Source organism: Camelus ferus, chromosome 8, assembly GCF_009834535.1.
Source record: "Camelus ferus isolate YT-003-E chromosome 8, BCGSAC_Cfer_1.0, whole genome shotgun sequence".
In the NCBI taxonomy this organism is placed as follows: Eukaryota; Metazoa; Chordata; class Mammalia; order Artiodactyla; family Camelidae; genus Camelus; species Camelus ferus.
In genome coordinates, this window is record NC_045703.1 from 7,697,035 (window position 1) to 7,718,218 (window position 21,184).

Consider the following 21,184-nt stretch of genomic DNA (forward strand, 5'->3'; position numbering starts at 1 on the left):
ATTTGCACTCTTAAAACTATGTTAAAGCAAAGTCAGGTTGTCACTAAAAATGAATTAGAAATATGGAATTCAATTTAAAAGAAGAAACAAAAACAAAAAAGGAAAAAAAACCAGAACAACAAGAAACAAAGTGAAAAATAAAAACAGAAAAGAAAGGAAAAAATGAAAAAAAGCAAAGAAAAAAACAGAAAAAAATTTAAAAAGAAAAAATATAAAATATAAGAAAGAGAAAAAAATTTAAAAAAAGAAATATGGAATTCAAGAGTTCACTACACAGCAATTTCTCCCAGACAGTGTCTATGTCTGTTCCTTTAGAACAAATGTTTGCATTGCTTACCGTGTTTGTAGGCTTTTAATTCTACACAACATGTCCAGATGACCAGCAGAATATTGTTCAATGACATCTTTTACATCATACGGACGTAACGTTTCCTTAAACTTCCGTTTTGCAACATGAAATTTCATAATTCTACAAGGACAACATATTACATATTAATCTTCATAACTGCACTGGAAGAAGTTACTCAAAAATCTTCCTAGTCAATATGAGAAAATCTGGGTGAAAAAAGTTACACATCAAATAATTTTAGGCTCCTATAGAAATGCAACAGAAAAGCTTGAGATTACAGTGGACAATTTAAAAATATCTCATGTGAAGCACATCAAAGTAGGGAAGAAAAATACTCTAAAAAGGAGACTAATTATTAAATGCTGCACTTTTTTAATGTCCATTGAAACCCTGAATTAAAATCAAACTCAAAATCAGTTTTACCTGTTCCATGGGATCCCCCAAAAGTCCAAGATATAATACCCAGAGAATGCATCCCTTAAAAAATATAGAAGCTGAGGGGGAGGGTAGAGCTCAGTGGTAGAGCACATGCTTAGCATGCATGGGGTCCTGGGTTTAATCTCCGGTACCTCCATTTAAATAAATAAATAAATAAGCTTAATGACTCCCCCCAGCCAAAAAAAAGAGTGATGGAAATTCTTAGTTTAAAAAAAGTGGGAAAAAAAAGCTGTTAAAATGGCCTTTTATGTAACTATATGCATTCTTGAGATGCAGGTGTGTCTGCAAAACTCTTATTCTCTCTAGTGAAGTGTACATTTGTAGAGAAATTTATGAAAATTCTGTTTCATAAATTATTTCTGCAGAGTACTGCTTGATTAACTAGCCAAGTTCTTTTTGTTTCAAATATAACCCACTCAGCAACTAAACTTGGATGGCTAAGCTTTTCAGAACCAGAGATTTCTTTTATTACAATGCTTCCCCCAGCATGGGCTCTAGGTTTTAAAACAATGTTTCATCACTGAATTCCAGGCTGCCGAAAATAACTAGGCTGCCCAAGATAGCCAGTTACTGCAACAATTTGATGCAATTCCTGGAGAAAGCAAACAGGCATAGCTTTTTAATGCATTTGTGCAGCCTTACTGCAGGTAAACTATAAACTTGGTGTTTATTCAATTATTAAATGGTTTTTAGATTCCTATTATCACTTTCATGGGTCCCAGGCTGGGAATCAGTCAACTAGGTTCCATGAACTGAAATGTACTGTTCCTTAGTGGAAAGTGCTAAGATTAGAAACAAATGTAAGGGGAGGAGGGTATAGTTCAGTGATAGAGTGCATGCTTAGCATGCAAGAGGTCCTGGGTTCAATCTCCAGCCCCATCATTAAAATAAATAATAAATATAAATAAGCCTAATTACCTCCTCCACGTCCCCCCAAAATAAAGGGATTGTCTCAGTCCCTTTAAAATTTAAAACAAAACAAAACAAACAAAAAACAAATGTAGACTTCAAATGGAAAATTACCTAAGTGATCACTGATTGCAAGGAATCCAAATTGTCTTATTGCTTATAAAGTCCCAAACTTTATCATGTAATTATGTTATTAACTTCAAGTTGCTTGTATTCTGGTTATTCCTGAATCATTTGTCTATAATGTACTTACTCTCTCTTTCTGCCACATCCATTTTCACGTCTCATCAGGTAAACATCAAATTCCTTAGCATGTCCTTTAAGGCTGCTTATGGACCAGCTTCTGTCTACATCTCTCACCTCATCCTCTTCTTCCTTGGAACCTGAGGTTCCAGCAACAATAAGACACTTGCAGAAAAACACCATCCAATCAATTACATACTGAAGTTTATTTGCATACGCCATTGTCTCTTCCTGAAGTCCAGCAAATATCCTCAAGACTCAGTTCTAGCACACACTACTATATATAAAATAAACAGCAAGGACCTACTGTAGAGCACAGGGAACTATATTCAATTTCTTGTAATAACCTAATAATGGAAAAGAAAATGAAAAGGAATATAACTGAATCACTGTGCTGTACACCAGAAGCTAATGCAACATTGCAAACTGACCATACTTCAATTAAACAAAATTAATGAATTTTATATCCAGGGAAGAAAAAAAAAAGACAAGAAGGCGGAGAATGGAAAACCTGGGAGACTGAGCTGAGCCTGGCAGTCAGTAACTTCATGCAAACTCCCTGATCCATCTAGTCTCCCTGGTACATTGAAAATGGCTTCTGTCCCCTGCAGTGCAGTGAGCTTGACCAGAGTGCCCAGTGTCCATCTACTGGACACAGGGAGCAGGTCTCCCATCACCGTGCTCTTGCTGGATGGCCAGCATTGCACTCAGCCCTTGAAACTCTAAGACTTTTCCACCTACGATGTTTGTTTGGGTCAAGTGCAGGCTCAGGAGGTAGCGTAACCTGTCCAAGGTCATGCCTGCTGGTAAGAGGCATTTTTTTTTAATGGAGGCATTGGGGATTGAACGAGGACCTTGTGCACGCTAGGCATGCACTCTACCACTGAGCTATATCCTCCCCACCAGAGGCAGGCTTTTGCTGATAAAAAAGTCCATGTTTTTACTGCTCCAGTAAGCCAGCATCACAGGGTAGGTCACAGGCAGGCAAACCGGTAAAGGTTCAGGAGAATGTCAGGCTGTCCACCGACCTCCTCCTGCTTCCTCTGTGCATTCTCTGGCACCCTCACAAGCGAATCCCAGGCCTCATTCATCTGCTCAGCTCACAGCCATCTGTCTTCCCAAAGAGGGGCGATGCTCAGAGCACACTCCACCCTTAAACTGACTACCATCCTTCTCTCAAAGAGTCCCTTCCAGGAATCAGGCCAAGGCTGACGTGGCCTTGGACTGTAATGTTTTCCCTTTCAGCATCAATTCTAGGGGTCCTCTGCTTACTTTACCCCATTTGTAGGATGTGCACGTTGGTCTCAGCGGGGGCATCAGTTTTGCCTTATATTTTCCACCACCATGCAGTTAGTCTCTGTGATCTGGGGTGCGAGTAGGCCATTTTCTGGTTATTTGCAGGAAGAAATGAAGCCCAAAGTTCAATAATTCTAGATTTCAGGAAGGCTATGAAGGTGATGAAAATTGAGGAAAATGTCCAAAGTGGCTGTTAGACTATGAATTTGATAGGTGGTTTAATTCAATTTTTTTCTTTCCAACATCATTCCATTTCAGATACTAAGACTTTAAACCACAAGGTGTGGGGAAAAGAGCTAGGGGTTAGGGGAGCCCCGAGCTGGAAGTGACAGTTGGAAGCCCTGGGAGGAAGAGGAGACCCTAATTTCACATCCTGATTCTCGCATAGGCCACCCTGAGTGTTGTATATCCGACTCCAAACACAGCTGGACATAAATCCAGACCGACTCAAAGTCTAGACAAGGGGTGCAAAGTTCTTTCTGTAAAGGGTCAGATAGTAAATATTTTATGCTTTATGGGTCATATGGTCTCTGTTGACACCACTTTACTCTGCATTGTAGCATGACAGCAACTGTAGACGGTACAGACACAGATGAGTGGAGGTCTGTTTCAATAAAACTTTACCTACAAACACAAGCATTGGGTTGGCTTCTGGCCCCACCCTGTAGTTTGCTGACCTCTGGTCGAGACAAGACTATCAGTGGGGAAATGCCTTGAGCCCAGCAATTAAAAACAAACCAACCAACCCCACCCCCAACACAGAAAACAGACTTATGATTACTAGGGGGGAAAGGGGATAGGACAGGATAAACCGGGAGTTCAAGGTTTGCAGATAATAACTACTATATATAAAATAGATAAACAACAAGTTTCTATTCTATAGCACAGGGAACTATACTCAATATCTTGTAGTAACCTGTGAAAAAGAATATGAAACCTAATATATGTATGTATATGTGTGACTGAAACCTTATGCTGTGCACCAGAAACTGACACAAAGTGTGACCTGACTATACTTCAATTAAAACCAAATCAAACTGGTGTGTGTGTGTGTGTGTGTGTGTGTGTGTGTGTGTGTGTGTGTAGCCTGTGAACTGGTCTGGAAGGAAGAAGCAGAAAACTTTAATGGACTTTTATGCTTATAAAAGAAGTTTAATATGATCTACGGATTGCCTGGTAGAAAGGAGTGTTTGAGCAAATCATTCTAGAGTAAAATTAGGACCTCTAAAGTGCAGTTAGTGACTAAGATGCTACACTTGCAGGCAGTCCTTGGTCTAACCCTGTGAGAAGGGTGCTGTCATTGGCTTCATTTTGCAGGTAAGGAAACAGGGCGGTGAAGTGACGTGCCTGAGGTTAAACAGCTACTGAGGACTGGATCTGAATCAGTCCGCCTCCAGTGCTGGGCTCGTAATCATAACGTTCTACTGTTGTCTTAATATCAAGATCTTAACATTTTATTTTATTTTTTCAGAGGGAGGTAATTGAGTTTATTTATTTAGTTAATGGAGGCACTGGGGACTGACCCCAGGACCCTGTGCATGCCATGCACTACTGCTGAGCTATACCTTCCCCCAAGATCTTAATATTTTACTGCAAGACGACAACAGTGGAAGAGATACTTTGCTATGAAATGACTCCCCGCTGCCGCCCACGTGCCTGGCACACAGTAGCTGCTCATTAAAACTCTGCTTCGTGAATGGCCTGTTCTTACTGGTGGTGTTGGCAGGTCCTTCCAGGGCCAACAAAAAGGAGAAGTAAGTGACACTCCCATTGTCTTCTTTTCTTCACGAGGCTAAACTGCAGCACTGGAGACAAGATAGCGCAAAGAGCAGGCACCCCTAAAGCCAGCCTCCTCTGATGCTGTTGGTAACTAAGGTGAGGCGTCTGGAAGGAAAGCTCTGTGCAGAGCTGATGTGCCGGGCAGGACCAGTAGAGGGGGGAAGAGATTCACTGCAAATGTACACTGGCAGCTGCTCTTGAAACTGAAGTCTGCTCCTACATTTCTGAGCACGAACAAAAACTAAAGCAAAATCAAACTCGGGGTGGAATAGATCTATATATACACACAACACATGTGCTCTTATAAGGAAATGTAGGTGCATTTGTTGTGCTGCCATGAGTTACAAAATCTTGCAGAAGTCTTGTTCCAGCCCTTTAAATCAGGGTAAAAACACTGCACATGAATATGCAGAGATAAGAATGATCAGCAAACAGACGAGGCACTGACTGTCGCCACCACCAAACAGATGGACAGGCCGGGCCAGCAGCCACACCACGTGTGGGGCTGAGGGCTCAGCTAATGGTGGACCTGAGAGGGGTCTGTAAGGCAGCAGGAACCCCCCGCCCAGCTCCTCAGCTAATCAGAATCAGCCAGGAAGCCCCCCAAATGCCAATATCTGGGTCTCACCTCTGGAAACCCCATTTTGATTGCTGCAGGGTGTGGTCCAGAGAGTTCATAAACCTCCTCAGGTGACCTGAAGGTGCAGCCCAGGTTAAGAACTGCTGACGTGGAGGTGGGGTTGGGGTGGTGGTGCTGGGGCGGCCTCCACCCTCCTGCCTCCGGGCACAGAAGTGGTGCGGGGTTTCGCATCCGTCTTCCCAGTCACACGCATCGTACCTATGAGGCAGAGGGTCAGCACGCCCTAGGCTCAGGTTCCAATCAGAACCCAAATGCTTCCAGACTCTGCTCCTCTGAGTAAGACCTGAAGTCCCCTGCAAGAGCCAGCTATGAAGTTCCATTAACTTCTCAAAGGACTCTGCTGGAAGGGAAAGGAAGTACCACTCATTCTTTCAGTAAATCTTCATTGAGCTCCTACTACGGTGTGCAAGGCACTGTCCTCGGGTCTGAGCAGCACCAACTCTGTGGGAAGAGAGCTGACAGAGTTGAAGAGGTCTCCAGGGATCCCATGGTCCCCAGCCTCTTTCTCTCTGCAGCCCCGATGGCAGGCAACGGTCACAGCAGCAGAAGCTCTGAGAGGATTCAAGAGCCTCATCTACCCAGAGCCTGGCACCCACCAGGTGAGCTCGGGGTGCCTGCTTCCCTAAGTGATGCCAAGGGCCTACCTGGTGAGCAGGACTGAGTCATTCATTCATTCATTCCTTCACCCACCCATCAAACATTTGTTGAGTGCCTCCTACATGCCAGGCTCAGTGCTGGATGCCAGGGATAAAGAAGTGAAGAGAGAAGCCTTGTGGCTCGAGCACTTCCCGTCCAGCAGGGCAGACAGATGGGCAGCCACAGGTGGGTGTGGGTGTGCAGGACAGGAGTGTGTAACCCAGACTGGTGGGGGGTGGGGGTTAGGAAACGATTCCAGGCCTTTACCCCGGTGCTCTGCACCCCATCTCTGTGGATAGATTGTCAAATTTCTCAAGGCTCAGAAATGGCCCCTGTATGTTCCTAGATCTTAGTATTTTGGTGTGGCTGTGTCCCTCCCCCTTGCTGTACGTTGGCTAAGTGTGTCAGTTGACTCTACCAACATGCATTCCACACCCACCTCTTTCCCCATCCAGCAAATTCAACCCCCTGATTTCTTACTCCCCATGAGAAATACAGCATCTCTCTGCCTTAAAAGCACAGGTCCTTGGGGGAGGGTATAGCTCAGTGGTTAGAGCACATGCTTAGCGTGCACAAGGAACTAGGTTCAATCCCCAGTACCTCCATTAAACTAACTAACTAGACCTAATTACCCTTCTCCCCTCCAAAAAAGCACAGGTACTAGGGCTCATTCCATAAGGGACCCAGGGCCTTTTGATCACTGAATCCCTCCAAGGCAGCTCTCTGGCTCATTAGAGATTGGCCAAGAGGTGAAGTTGATTACGGAGCACACTCAGCAGATCACTGGGACTACAGAACCTGAGGGCATGTGTATCACTTGTCTGGATGATTCATTGATGCTATTTTCTTGTTAATACGTGTCATGATTCTGTAATACAGATTTGCATTTGTGTGTGCAATGTTTAGACTTTGAAACTGTTTGAAACTGGCTGGAAAATTAGATATTCAAGACTCCTTTACCCTTCTTTAAACAATTTTTTTTTCAAATCATTCTTTTTTTCCTTCCAGTTTTACTGAGATAAAATTGGTATATACTGTATACTATTTTTCGGGGGGTGGGTGGGAGGTAATTGGGTTTCTTTTTTGGTGGAGGTACTGGGGGCTGAACCCAGGACCTCATGCTTGCTAGGTGTGCACTCTGCCACTGAGCTATATCCTCCCTGCCTTAAAAAAATTTATTTTAAAAAAATTGAGGGGGGTAATTAGGTTTATTTATTTATTTAATGGAGGTACTGGGGATTGAACCCATGACCTCATGCATGCTAAGCACGTGCTCTACCCCTGAGCTGTGCCCCCCAACTTCACCATTCTTTCATCTCAGACTGGGCTACTAGCTGGTGACGAAGTAGCCCCAGGAGCCCCTGAATCCACTGGCCAGTCTCATTTTCTGGCTTTCAACTCTTGATAGAGGCATGTCCATTAGCCACACTGGCACACAGTCTACCAGAAGTCTTTACTAAAGGAGCAAGCAGGTATGTCACGTGGCTGACCTAGGGATCAGGAAGGATCTGTGGGCACACTGTTTCCGCCACTGGGAGTAGAGTTATTCTTCTAATGCTTAATATTATTGTGCTTTATATTCAGGATCTAATAGGCTCTTCTGTACACACTGTTTGGTTTTCTTCTAAAGAGGTAGGAGTAGTAAAACCCGAGCGAGAGCTTCTGGATCCAGTGAGTCTGCAGATGGGTAACTTTCCTTCCTAGGATTTTGTGAGCACTGATATCATAATTAAATTGGGGAGTTTTATTTTCTTCAGAGTATAAAATCCTGCATAAACTTTAAAGTGGGAAATAAATAAGTAAATAAATCAAGTTGCCCATAAGTGTTGATTGCTCTTGAATATTTTTGGTCCCAGCAATGAGTAGGAGATTCGGTTGAAATTGTACCCAAATGAAAGGTTAAAAATGAGATGCTGCAAAGTCAATGCATTTCCAGTGAAAACACCAGTTGAGTGCAGCCTCTTGGCAAAATGTGATCACAAGCAATTATCTTCAAAATGGAAACAAAGAAAAAGAATATTCCAGGAAATATCTTAGCTGATTAAAAATATGTGCTAAGTGATCTATCAAACGGTCTTCTGACAGCGTCCTTTACTATCACACGTCATATTCGGCCATCAAGAGTGTCTTCATGGTGACTCACAAACAAAGACTCATCACCTCTGCTGAAAGAACAGAGATGTCATCAGCAACATTAAGAACTGGTGGTGGTTAAACAGCTTGTACTTTTAACAAAAACCCACAAGGGCAGACATGTGCCTCTTCGTCTCTATTTCTGGAGTATTCTTGTCCGAAGTAGAAAGTGAGATTTAAGGAGGATTCAGAGTTGAGGATGCATCTTAGAGGACGGTGAGCAAACGGTCTTGAACATGCATCGTAGAGTAGGAAGAACACAGTGCAAGAGAACTGGAAAATGTCATCACTCAGACTGGGGTTCCAGCGCGGTGGTACCTGCATTGCTGGCGCCTCACTCAAAACTGACGAGTCATCGGCAGGTCTCCTCCTGGCTGATCAGTTCTGAGCAATTTCAGAAGAGTTAATGAGTCTTTGCCAGTGATAAAGAAATTCTTGACACCTCACCTATGTTCGCTAATAGGAAGATAGTGTAAGATTCTGTATATATATTTTTTAATTGAAGTGTGGTCAGTTTACAATGTTGTGTTAATTTCTGGTGTACAGCATAATGCTTCAGTCATACATGAACATACATATGTTCGTTTTCATATTCTTTTTCATAAGTTACTACAAGATATTGAATATAGTTCCCTATGCTATAGAATAGAAACTTGTTTATTTTATATATATTAGTCAGTATCTGCAAATCTTGAACTCTTCGTTTATCCCTTCCCCCCCGGTAACCATAAGTTTGTTTTCTGTGTCTGAGTCTGTTTCTGTCTTGTAAATAAGTTCATTTGTCTTTTTTTTTTTTTTTTAAGATTTCACATATAAGTGATATCATACAGTATTTTTCTTTCTCTTTCTGGCTTACTTCACTTAGAATGACAATCTCCAGGTCCATCCATGTTGCTGCAAATGGCATTATTTTATTTTTTTTGCTGAGTAGCATTCTAATGTATAAATATACCATAGCTTCTTTAGTCATTCATCTGTTGATGGATATTTAGGTTGTGTCCATGTCTTGGCTATTGTAAACAGTGCTGCTATGAACATTGGGGTGCATGTACCTTTTCAAATTAGAGTTCCCTCCAGGTATATACCCAAGGGTAGGATTGCTAGATCATAGGGTAAGTCTATTTTTAGTCTTTTGAGGACTCTCCATACTGTTTTTCACAGTGGCTGCACAAAACTACATCCCCACCAGCAGTGTAGGAGGGTTCCCTTTTCTCCACACCTTCTCCAGCATTTATTGTTTGTGGACTTTTGAATGATGGCCATCCTGACTGGTGTGAGGTGATACCTCATTGCAGTTTTGATTTGAATTTCTTAGAGTGTAAGATTCAAATAGATAATTTTAAAAACTGTTATGTTGACAATCTGGCTTTGAACTTTTTTCCTCTCTTGGATTTTTCTCCGAAGTTACTTGTGACCACCTTGCTGCCACTTTCGAAGGAACTTCTCACTCTATCTTCTTGACTTCTTTGCAGTGTATAACACTGTCAACCCTGCCTCTTGTTCCGAGCGCTCTCCTTGGCTCCTCAGCATCCCACTGCCCTGGTGGCCGTCTGTCTGGCTGCTGGGTCTGCATCCATCCGCGCCTTCCTCCTCCCACAGGCAGCACTTTACAGTCTGTGAGCCTCAGATTCCATGCATACTGCCTGCTCTCTTTACTCCTGCACTCTCCCTGGTGACATTTCTGTAAACCATCCATTCTGTGCTGACCACAGCCAAGTTTGTCTTCATCTCAGACTTCCCTCCTGGGGTTCACTGGCTACAGGGCCCCACTGAGGCCCCTCAAACTCAACACTCACAGCAAGGCACCGTCTCCCCCCACGCTGGCCACCGACTGAGCATCCGGATGTTTGTCCCCTCTCTGATTTTCCTCCTGCTCTGTCGCTTCATCCTCTCCAGCCGGTAAATATCCAAACCCCATTGTTGTTTCTGTCTGCAGAGCCCTGTTGTCCATCCTCTGTTACTCTTTACCAGGACAGCTGGGCTCTGGTCTCCAGCAGATCAGGGACTGTGCAAACAGGTGTGCCCCCTTCCCGATCTGTCCTTCACCCCACAGTCAGAAGCATGTTTTTAGGGGATGGAGTGAAGCACCAACCTGATAGATTTACTTCTGTCCTTAAAAGCCCTTTGCCTTCCTGCTTGCCAGAATGGTTCCTGCTCTGATCCAGTCTGACCTGTCCTCCTCCCATCTCAGTCCCCCACCAACACTCGTGCTTTCTAATGCCACCTCCACCTTTGATCTTTGGTAACTGCAGCTGCCGCTCCTAAACACACACTTTTGCTAAGCTGGCTGGAACCCACAGAGTAGCCCCTCAGGACTCCAAGCAGGGATCTGTCTTTCTGGTTATTTTCATCCCTGTGCCTTTGAGTGCATGAACTGGTCCCTGGCAGGACCTTTAAAGAGCCTGTCATCAGGCTGCTGTGTGACTGGAAGAGAGAGACAAAGTAACTTCTACTTCCCACCATCCTCTTTCTTCTTGGGAGGGGGCTCATGAGGGCAGCAAATCCCCCAGAGGATGCGGAGGAGAGGTCTACTCAGAGCAATGCCTCTTGGCTTGGGGAGAGCATTTCCCGTCCAGCTCTGGGTGGGAATACCCATCATCAAAGAGGAAACAGGCACAGAGAGGTAAGGTGAGTGACTTGAGGTTGCACAGAGGCCATCAGGTTTCTTGGACTACCTCTCCTGAGCTGCTCTGGGCAGGTGCCTGGGTAGTCAGGCTGCAGCTGCAACCCAAGATCCTTTGTGTTTTCACCTCAGACCTTACTGATTCATTTGATTCTCTAGAAGGCAAGACAATATAAGAGGTAGCGTACACAGGAAACTACAGACATGGTGACTCGCACGGAGCCACCAGGAGAAGAAAGTGGCACCCTCTACAGCTCTTGGTCACTTCTTTTCAACATCACCAGTCGTCCCGTTTGAGTTGCTGTGGTTGTCTTCATAAGAAGATAGGTTGTGCAGAATTCTGATTCATTTCTTTTCTTTTTTGATGGAGGTACTAGGGACTGAACATAGGACCTCAGGCATGCAAAGCATGTGCTCTACCACCAAGCTATACCCCCACCACACACAGTGTTTTGTATCATATAAGGCAATATTGTTGTAGGTACTGACAGACGAGTCATCTTATAAACATACTTATGGTGTCAGTAAATATAGTACTACATTGTAAATGTATTTTCCTTATGATATTCTTTTGTTTTCTTTTTTCTTTTTTTATGAGGGAGACGTGATTAGGTTTATTTATAGATTTCCACTTGGAGGAGGTACCGGGGATTGAACCCCTGACCTCTTGGGTGCTGAGCATGCATTCTACCACTGAAGCATAAGCTTCCCCTCTTATGATATTCTTAATAACATTTTCTTTCCTTCAGTTTAATTTTTTGTAAGAATACAGCATATAATACACATAACATACAAAGTATGTGTTCATTGATTGTTGATGTTATTGGGAAGCCTTCTGGTCAACAGTAGGCTATTGGTAGTTAAATTTTAGGGGAGTCTTAAGTTATACACAGATTTTTGACTGTGTGAGGGGGTCAGCAGCCCTAACTCCTGCACTGTTCAAGGGTCCACTGTACAGTGAGAAGTGAGTGTGCAGAGTGTTCAAGAGTTTATCAATTTGCTTGTCAGTCTGTTTCCTTCCCTGCTAATTTCATCTTTCTATTTAGAAATTCATTTCTATGAGTGGATGACAGGACACTTAACACTGAATTAGATCATTAACAAGATATAGAACTTTTATTAAAAACAAGTGCAGGCTTCACTTCCACAGATGAGTTTGAAAACAAATTTTGAACAACTTGTGCATTCAGACTAAATAATATTTTGAAAATAACCTGTGATGATCCTTTATAGAGGAACTCTATAAAACTAAGTACTCTTCTGTCTTTTACAGCATACTTTGGAAATGTGTAAGAATAGCTGTTATTCACTATGATGAAAAGTGATGCCATTCGTTAAAAAAAAGTCTCAAAGTGCATTCTGGCAGTGGGATCCAGATGAGTTCGGAGAGTGGCCTTAATCATCTCATTGCCTGAGAATCTTTACTCTCAAAAATGATTAGAAACTGTCAGATGTTTAATAAATATTAACAAGTGAAAATAAGATTTCCGACTTCACTCTTTGTGAATGTAATCATATTATTTTCCATGCTGTCATTCTTGCAGTACGGTATATATTTTTTGTTACACATTTTAATTTTAATTTATCCCTTAGGAAAAACTTTAATTATTGTAAGAGCTACTGGAAGACAAAAGACATGTTCCAGTAGTCATATCGGGGTAGGGGAGGGTCTAACTCAGTGGTAGATCGCGTGCTTAGCATGCAGGAGGTCCTGGGTTCAATCCCCAGTGCCTCCATTAGAAAAATAGATTAATAAACAAACCTAGTTACTTCCCCCAAAACAAACAAAAAAAGTAGTCATATTAAGTAATCAAATAACCAAAAAAGAACAAGGAAAATGCCAAAGCAAAGTTGCCGTTTTAGAGATAAATAAGAGATGGTTCACACTTGTAATCAGCAATATACATACAAAATACTACTTTAGGTGAGCTGTCAGAGGTGGGCAGGTTCACGCAAAAACATTCTTCTAGTCAATTGATGTTCAATTTATTATGTAATTTAACTCAGAAAAAGGGCATCTTTGCATGTGACTTACAGACTTATACCTGCAAACTCCTTTTCAGAACTGCTAATTATATTGGTTGGTCTTTTGATTTTTAGAAATTAAGTGCTATCATGAGTCAACGATTACCAATTATTAATCACTGAGTGTAGTTACTATGTTTTTATAGACTCCAATGATTTTAAATGGAACTTAGAAGTGATTAAAAAAAAAACCCCACTAAGCAGAACCAGGATATGGGGGAGAAAAACATCCCATCAAGAGTCATGTGTAGCAAGCAGAAAGCTTCCAAAACCCACAAAAAGGAAAAGCATGTAAATAACAAAGTTCTGTTAAAAATAAGGAGCCAGGAAAGAATTCTGAAAAGCAAGGGAATTCTGCAAAGGACTGTACAACAATCAGTCATGTTTCAAGAGGAAGGTACTGCAGAGTAAATCTTAAGTCGCGGCTGAAGTGCTTAGCCAGCAGAATAAACCCATTTCGTTTTCTTTCCTGCAGCTCACAAATCTTTTTAGAGGCTGTGAGGCACAAGCAGAAAGCTTCCGAAGGTCTGGGGAAATGACACAAGCCGGGGTGAGTATGGCTTTCAGGAAACTTAACCTGCTCCCCTAGATAAGATTTTACTGTACTTGCTGTAAGCCGGACTAATCTGGGGGTGAATTGCCCCACATTAGGGTCTTGGATGGATGAATGAATGAAAGTAATTAATTTCAAGGTGACTTCTAGACCAGCAATGTCCCATAGGACTTTCTGCAATGATGGAAACATGCAGCATCTTCTCTGCCCAACACACACGCCACCAGCTACAGGTGGCTGTTGAGCACTTTAACTGTCGGTAGTGCTGCAGATGAACTGAATTTTAAATTTTGTTCGATTTTAACTAATTCAAACCTAAATGGCTATGGTATTGGGCAGTGCAGTACAGAGCCTTTCTGTCCCTTTAACTGAAGGCTTCAGGTATCATTTTACTACATATCCTTGGGTTTTCTGGGTTTAAATATTACCCAAGGCTTCTAGGATCCCCATGGATAGGGCGAGCATACTGTTTTCCAAACTGGGATACTTTGAAAATGACAAGGAGTGTTTGTAACACCCCTGATGAGACAAGAGACAAAATCAGGGACGGTCCAGGACAGATAGGAAGGCACGGATGCCCATCCATAGGGACAGCTGCTTGTAGGTCCTACTGGGAATTAACAGGCTTTGCTTTGCTTCTTTTTGGGTTGCTGTTACAGATAATGTGTGAGCATCTTCTGGGGTCCATTTTCATCATAACATGATTTTTTTTTGCTCCTAAAAACACTTACCCAAACATTTATAACCCATTTCTGCTTTTCCAGTGACTCCCAAACACAAAGTAGAGCAACGTCTAACGTGATGCTAAATGACCAACTACAAACAGAAATAAATAATCAGTCATACTGATATTGGAGCTTGGACCAAGTATCTGAAGAGCTAAACTGGGCCGGATACTTTAAGTTTTCCTCAGGGCTTTTGGTAAGAGGTGGAAAGAGCCAAAAAGATCGGAGGTATCCCTTTGCAGTACAATCACTCAGCATTTCCCTGACAGGTGCACATTCTCCCGAGGGGATTAAACTGGGCAGCCTGAGACTGGAGCAGCTCATTTAGTCCAGATCCTGGATTGTTTGAGGGGCTGGAGCCTGGAAATACAAATATAAGTTGCTTTGGACACTCTCTGAGTTTTCTGCCTTTGTAGAGGACACAGATTAAGATCAGCCTTAGCAGCCTAGGAGCAACGCACTGCAGAGTAGCTCCCTGTGATCAGAACTCAACCTGTCCCGAAGTAACACAGGGGGATTTTTCTTTGACCCAAAATACAGAACACGAATTGAAACATCAAGTCAGAAAAATAATATTAAAAAGCCATTTGTATCTATACCCTGGACGTCCTTAAAGCAACAAACTCACATGACGAGGCAGTTCTCATGTAACCCGTCTGGCATGGCCTGGCTTGCCAAACCCCACCCACCTTCTAGAACACGTTTTGTGTTGAACACAGTAAAGTTTTATATTAAGAAAACAATATTTCAAAATGTAATAGGCATGTGGATGACTAAGAAGAGAGAAAGTCATTATTCCAGGAGATTTACCTGCAGGAAAGAGAATTTAGCAACGGAGTAGTTCAAATAATCAGAGGAAGGTCTCAGAATCATTTCAGCAAAGGTTCTCACTAACCTGATTGCTCGAATGACAGTTTTGAGTGGTGGGGTGAGGTCCTCCACAGAGACGTCACACTGGCATCCTTTCTCATCATATGCATCTTCAGTGCCCAGCGCTGTGTCAGCTGCAGGAGGAAACAGCCACTTAAATAAGAGATCCAGCAGCAACTTAAAACCCATTGCTGAACTGGTCTCACACAGGAGTTGGGGGGAACTCAAAAGACTCTGCTTATAAATCAATATATAGAAAGTCAGCCAATTGTTTTCCCCAGGATTATTCTTTCTCTGTTTCCTACAGCCTCACCGGTTTTACGTGATTTGACATGACCACTGCCCAGAGCTGTTTTCCACCGGGAGCTGCACTATTAAACCCCGAGTCTCACTTCTGACTCCTGCCAGATTTGTCTTCCTCGGTTGTCTTGTTGACACCTGGGTTCTCTCTCCTGAGTTGCATTTTCCTCACTGTGGATGAGTGCCTGGCCATGGTGGCCTCAAGTGACGTGACCACCAGCATGGGGAGAGACTCAGACTTAGAGCAGTGTGGTCCCCATGGCCCTGGGCTGAACAAGCCAGACCCTCCCAGGAGACCTGGAGACACACCCTCCCCTGGGGGGGAGGCAGGGGAGGGGGCTCACATAGAGGCTGGGAGGCTGGCAGCACTGAGGCCGCCAGGCGCCACATGAGTGGTCCAGAAAGAGGAAAGACCAAGCAATGTACTTCATCGGATTCCCAGTGCAGAAGTCACAGGAGGTTGTGAGCTGCATTTCAAAATAGAGGGGGATGCGATTGTTTTCAGACTGCTCTGCAGTCTGAACTCTAGTGAGAAGCTCTTCCAACAAGGTCCCATCTTATACCTCGGAAACCTGGGGACACTGGAGAGGTTTCAGGAAGGCAATGCCTGAATCAGTGACTTACCTACTTGAAAATACAGTGTAACCAACCAACACATGATAATGCAAGCCCAGATAATTAAACAGAGTAACATACAGGGTCCTTTTATTATTAGGGGGTTAATGGAAAACTTTTTCATTAGGTACATGGTACACTCACAATAAACACAGAAGTAAAGATAGTGAAACTGATGTTGGCACGGACTGTAAGTTAAAGTGGGAACGCTCCAAATGATGCCGAGACAGTTTTCTCCCAGCCCAGTGCTGCACCCCTCAGCTCTGACCTGCACCCCAGTGAGACCCTCAGTCTCTCCACCTTGTTCAGGGACAGGGCTGGCCAGAGGGTGGGAGTCCTTATATCCAAATGCATCTTATTACAGAATCTTACCATGCCACTTATCACTTGATTATTCAAGACATACATTGAGCTCTCTGTCTTTGAAAAAGTTTCTTTTTTTTTTTGGCAAGTCTGGTCAGAGCAAACTAATAGGAACTATATCTTGGCCAGCCTGTCTGCTGATGCCAGGGCTGAGTTAGAGAATTTTTCTCCTTATTTGAAAGCCACAAAGATGGGGACAATGCCATCTTTCTCTTTTATAAGTATCTTGAGATGTCAATATTCTTTTCAATGAGGTTAAGACCACGTTAAATATCTTTCTCCTGATTCCTAGAGGCTCAAAACCCTCTGTGAACTCTGACGCACCTGGATGGGGCGAAATTTTCAGCCAAGGCTGGCTCCGTGCTCTTCAACCACACTCCTGGCTCTCCACCTAGGTGTTTTGGGAAATGTGGCCATGTGATCCTCGCTCTGCACAAAACCGGGCCTTGACGGGCAGCGTGTGGACGGGGTGAGATGCTCCCCAAAGTACTGACACCCCTGTGGGCAGTCCTCCCAGACCTGGTGGGCCTGTTGCAGGCCGCCCCAGTGCACGCATGGTCTGTGCTTTCAGGAAAAGAAGTTTAAAATGCAGCCCACTGAGGGGAGGATATTGCTCAGTGGTACAGTGTGTGCTTAGCATGCATGAGGGTCTGGGTTCAATCCCCAGTGCCACCGTTAAAAATAAATGAAAAAAACTAATTATCCCCCCCCCAAAAGTAAATTACAACCTGCTCTGTCTCCTGTGAATTAGCAGTGTTCAAGATCTGCTTTCAAATACTTGGTTTCCCTGCATTCTGGACGATTCATTCCATAGCTTTTGGCAAGAACCACTTAGACCATACATGGCAAAGAAGGGGGGGTACACAGAAAGCTCTGGAAGCTTCTGCCATGTCCAAAGACTGTTCCCACTGTAAATTCTGCATCGAGATGCAGCTGTTTATGAATGAAGGACAGGGAGTTTCCAGTTCTTTCTCTTGTCATCTTCTCTCACAGATGAGATTTCTTTTAACAATTTTTTAAAAGTTATATTGCTTTTCTCTTTTTTCTTTTTTTTAATTGAAGTATAGTCAGTTTACAGTGTTGTGAAATTTATACAACTATGCCTTTATTTTGGGGGGAGGCTATTAGGTTTATTTATTTTTTTATTTAATGGAGGTACTGGGGACTGAACCCAGGACGACCTAGGGCACGCTAAGCATGTGCTCCAGCATTGAGCTATACCCTCTCCCTTCTTTTTACATTTCTTGATGAAATGATTACAATCGTTTTCAACCTTGGCTGCAAGGTTAAATCACCCTGGGAGCATTTGAAAAAAATCTCAGTACCCAGGATGGGCTGCAATCCAGGCCTCACAGCTTTTATAGAAGCTGCCCTGAGAAGTCCATGTGCAGCCAAGGAGGGCCATGGATTGTCAGGGGAACATGGCGCCCCTGGTTTCTCCCAGCCAGAGCTGAGGAATGTGTCTGACTGACCTGCCATTGGACTCAAACAAGTTCTCCACATTTCCCCTGGCACCACTAGTATATTTTACACAACTTGAGAGACTATAGGTGCTTCCCAAGACAACAGGAGATAATCACATCATCAGAAAACAGAAAGAGTTTGGTGCAGCCAGTATGGAGATTCCTCAAAAAAATAGAAATAGGTTTACCATATGATCTAGCAATCCCACCCTTGGGCATATACCTGGAGGGGACTCTAATTTGAAAAGATACATGCACCCCAGTGTTCATAGCAACACTATTGACAATAGCCAAGACATGGAAACAACCTAAATGTCCATCAATAGATGATTGGATAAAGAAGATGTGGTATAGTTATACAATGGAATACTATTCAGCCATAAAAAAGAATTAAATAATGCCATTTGCAGCAACATGGATGGACCTGGAGATCATCATTCTGAGTGAAGTAAGGCAGAAAGAGAAAGAAAAATACCACATGAGATCACTTATATGTGGAATCTAAAAAAAAAAAAAAAAAAAGACAAGCTTATTTACAAAACAGAAACAAACACACAGACATAGAAAACAAACATATGCTCGTTTTGTTTGTTTTTCTGAGGGGGAGGTGGTTAGGTTTCTTCACTGATTTCCACATGGAGGAGGTACTGGGGATTGAACCGGGACCTCTTGGGAGCTAAGCATGCGCTCTACCACTTGAGCTATATACCCTTCTACCCAAAACATTGTTATCAGGGCAGGGGAAACAGGTGGGAAGGGATACATTAGGAGTTAAAGATTTGCAGATACTAACTACTATATATAAAATAGATAAGCAAAAAGTTTATACTGTGTAGCACGGGGGACTAGCTTCAGTATCTTGTAGTAATTTATGGTGAAAAAGAACATGAAAGGAATATATGTATGTTCCTGTATGACTGAAGCACTGTGCTGCACACCAGAAATTGGCACAATATTGTAAACTGACTAGACTTCAATAAAGATACATTAAAAAAAAAAAACCAGCTAGGAGAGCATGTAATGAAAATAGCTGTATTAGGGCATGAGATTACAGGGATGTATACTGCTTTACAAATTCCTTAAGGAATTTAAAGATTTTTTTCCGTCACAAAAATAATACATGCTTTTTGAAATAGATTATTTGAAAAAGAGAAAAACAATTAGAATGAAGAAAGAAAAATGTTCCCAAGTCCCAGAAGTTAAAGGAAGATCACTATTTTAATATGTTTCTTATGGTAAAAGCATGAGGGCTACAAGTTTGCAATGCATTTTTATTTTGGAAATTTAAAAGACATATGCAATGATTCTATCCCACTGTGCTATGAGGAACACATTTAAAACTGGCCACGATTAAGGACGGTGGTTACTAATTTATGACGTCCTGCTATGAATTATAATTTATTTTCCCAGGGTTCCTTCCTCCTGGGCTATTTGTCTTTCAATTACCTTCCCTCACTATCATTTCCCGACATCTTAAATATCACCCTAAATTTAGAGTGTACACTTGAGCCACGTGCTAGCTCAAAGGCAGCCCCTTTAATCCAGCGAGAGTTCAGAGTAACTGCTTGGGCTCTGATGCAGCAGCACAATTTTACTTCACTATGTGCTTGGCTGGGGACTTTTTTCTCTTCCATGCCAGGTGCTGCTAAGTCACCAAGACACACTGGGTCCTCAGGACACTAATAAGCACCCCAGAAAAATACTCCAGACAATATATTTTACTTACTTACTTAATGTTTTTGTTTATTTATGTTTTTGTTTTCTTGGGGGGAAGTAGTTAGGTTAGTTCATTAATTTAAAAAATGGAGATACTGGGGGTTGAAACTGGGACCTGGTGCGTGTTAAGTACATGCTCTACCACTAAGCTATACCCACTCTCTGCAGAAAATCTATTTTTTGTTCTCAACTTTTTCCTTTTCAAAGAATTTTTACTTTAACTTTGTTTTTTTCTCTCTATGACAGTAATACATGCTCACTCTAGAAACTGTGAAATTTGAATTTTAAATTAAATCATAAAGAATGAGAAAAATCTGTTTATAGTTTGAACACTGGCAAATCCTGTTCAATTTTGGCCTCTTCCCTCCCAGTATCTTTTCCTCTGCATCAAATGATACTTAATGTCAAAGTCAATTTCTCAACACAGACTGAAAGGTGAACATCTCTGGTTGCCAGGTGAGGGAACTTTATTCTGAGAGCTCAAAAGTCCTTATTCAGCCTCATCTTATTATACAGCTTTTTCATCTCAAGCTCCAGCTACACTGGACCTTGAACAGTTTCTCAAGGTGCTGTTTAAGCATTATTACCTTTGGACACTCTCCCAAGGGCTACTCTCTATCCACCCTCATCCACTCTCTTCGGGTTTTTTTTTGGCTGGCAATCTGTGGGTGCTAAATCTGCAGTGGGCAGATTGTCATATGCATAGAGCACCACAAAAGCAAGGAGTACCAAAAAATGGGAAGAACATCAGAATATTTAGAACAAACCATTTACATTTCAGCATGCATATACTTCCTGAGCCATCTTGAAAACTAGAATTTCATTTTGCAGTTTAGCAATGACTGTTGAGTTACTCAAAGCAGAGAGGGTGAGGTGTGCAGGGCAGCATGACAAGAGTTTCGAGCCTCAGATCCAGCCTTGCAAGGACAAGCCCTTTAAGAATCAACTACTTCCATGAAATGCACCTGCTCCCAAGACTGACTCAGCCTTGCCCTCATGTCTTATGGCTATTGCTACAGAGTATTAGATCTGATTGTTTCCAAGCTCTTTCCTTGCTAGATAGTTGTTTCCAAGCTCTTCCCTTGCTAGACAGTGATCTCTGTGAGAGCAGGGACCATGTCTTTCTGTCCATTTATCCATCTACCATGTATCTTCTCCTCCAGGGACCTTTTGTTCCTGGAACACTGAGGGTGCAAAGACCGCCCCCGAAGACTTCTGTTTCATCATGCAGGGCTTCCTCCTGACTTCAGTGAAGTCTGGATTTAGGATTTTTGTTTGTATGTTTTTTTGTGGGGAAGGAGAGGTATTTAGGTATGTTTGTTTATTCATTTATTTTTAATGGAGGCACTGGGGTTTGAACCCAGGACCTCATACATGCTAAGCATGTGCTCTACCACTGAGCTATATCCTCCCCCTGGATTTAGGATTTTAAAAGTACATGAACTCTGTGGTTGGTGGCTGGCCCTGAACTGTGTTCTTGTTCACTTGGTGAATCATCTCTTGGAGGT

The 21,184-nt window shown here is 42.6% G+C and overlaps 1 protein-coding gene across 1 annotated transcript in view; it reads right to left on the bottom strand.

Moving 5' to 3' along the window:
• KCNQ5 (potassium voltage-gated channel subfamily Q member 5) overlaps positions 1–21,184 on the bottom strand; it is a 434,723-nt gene that overhangs the window by 7,298 nt on the left and 406,241 nt on the right. Inside the window, exon 10 of the mRNA XM_032484438.1 lies at positions 338–469. Coding sequence (XP_032340329.1) covers positions 338–469 — 132 coding nt within the window. The remainder of the gene's footprint in view (positions 1–337; positions 470–21,184) is intronic.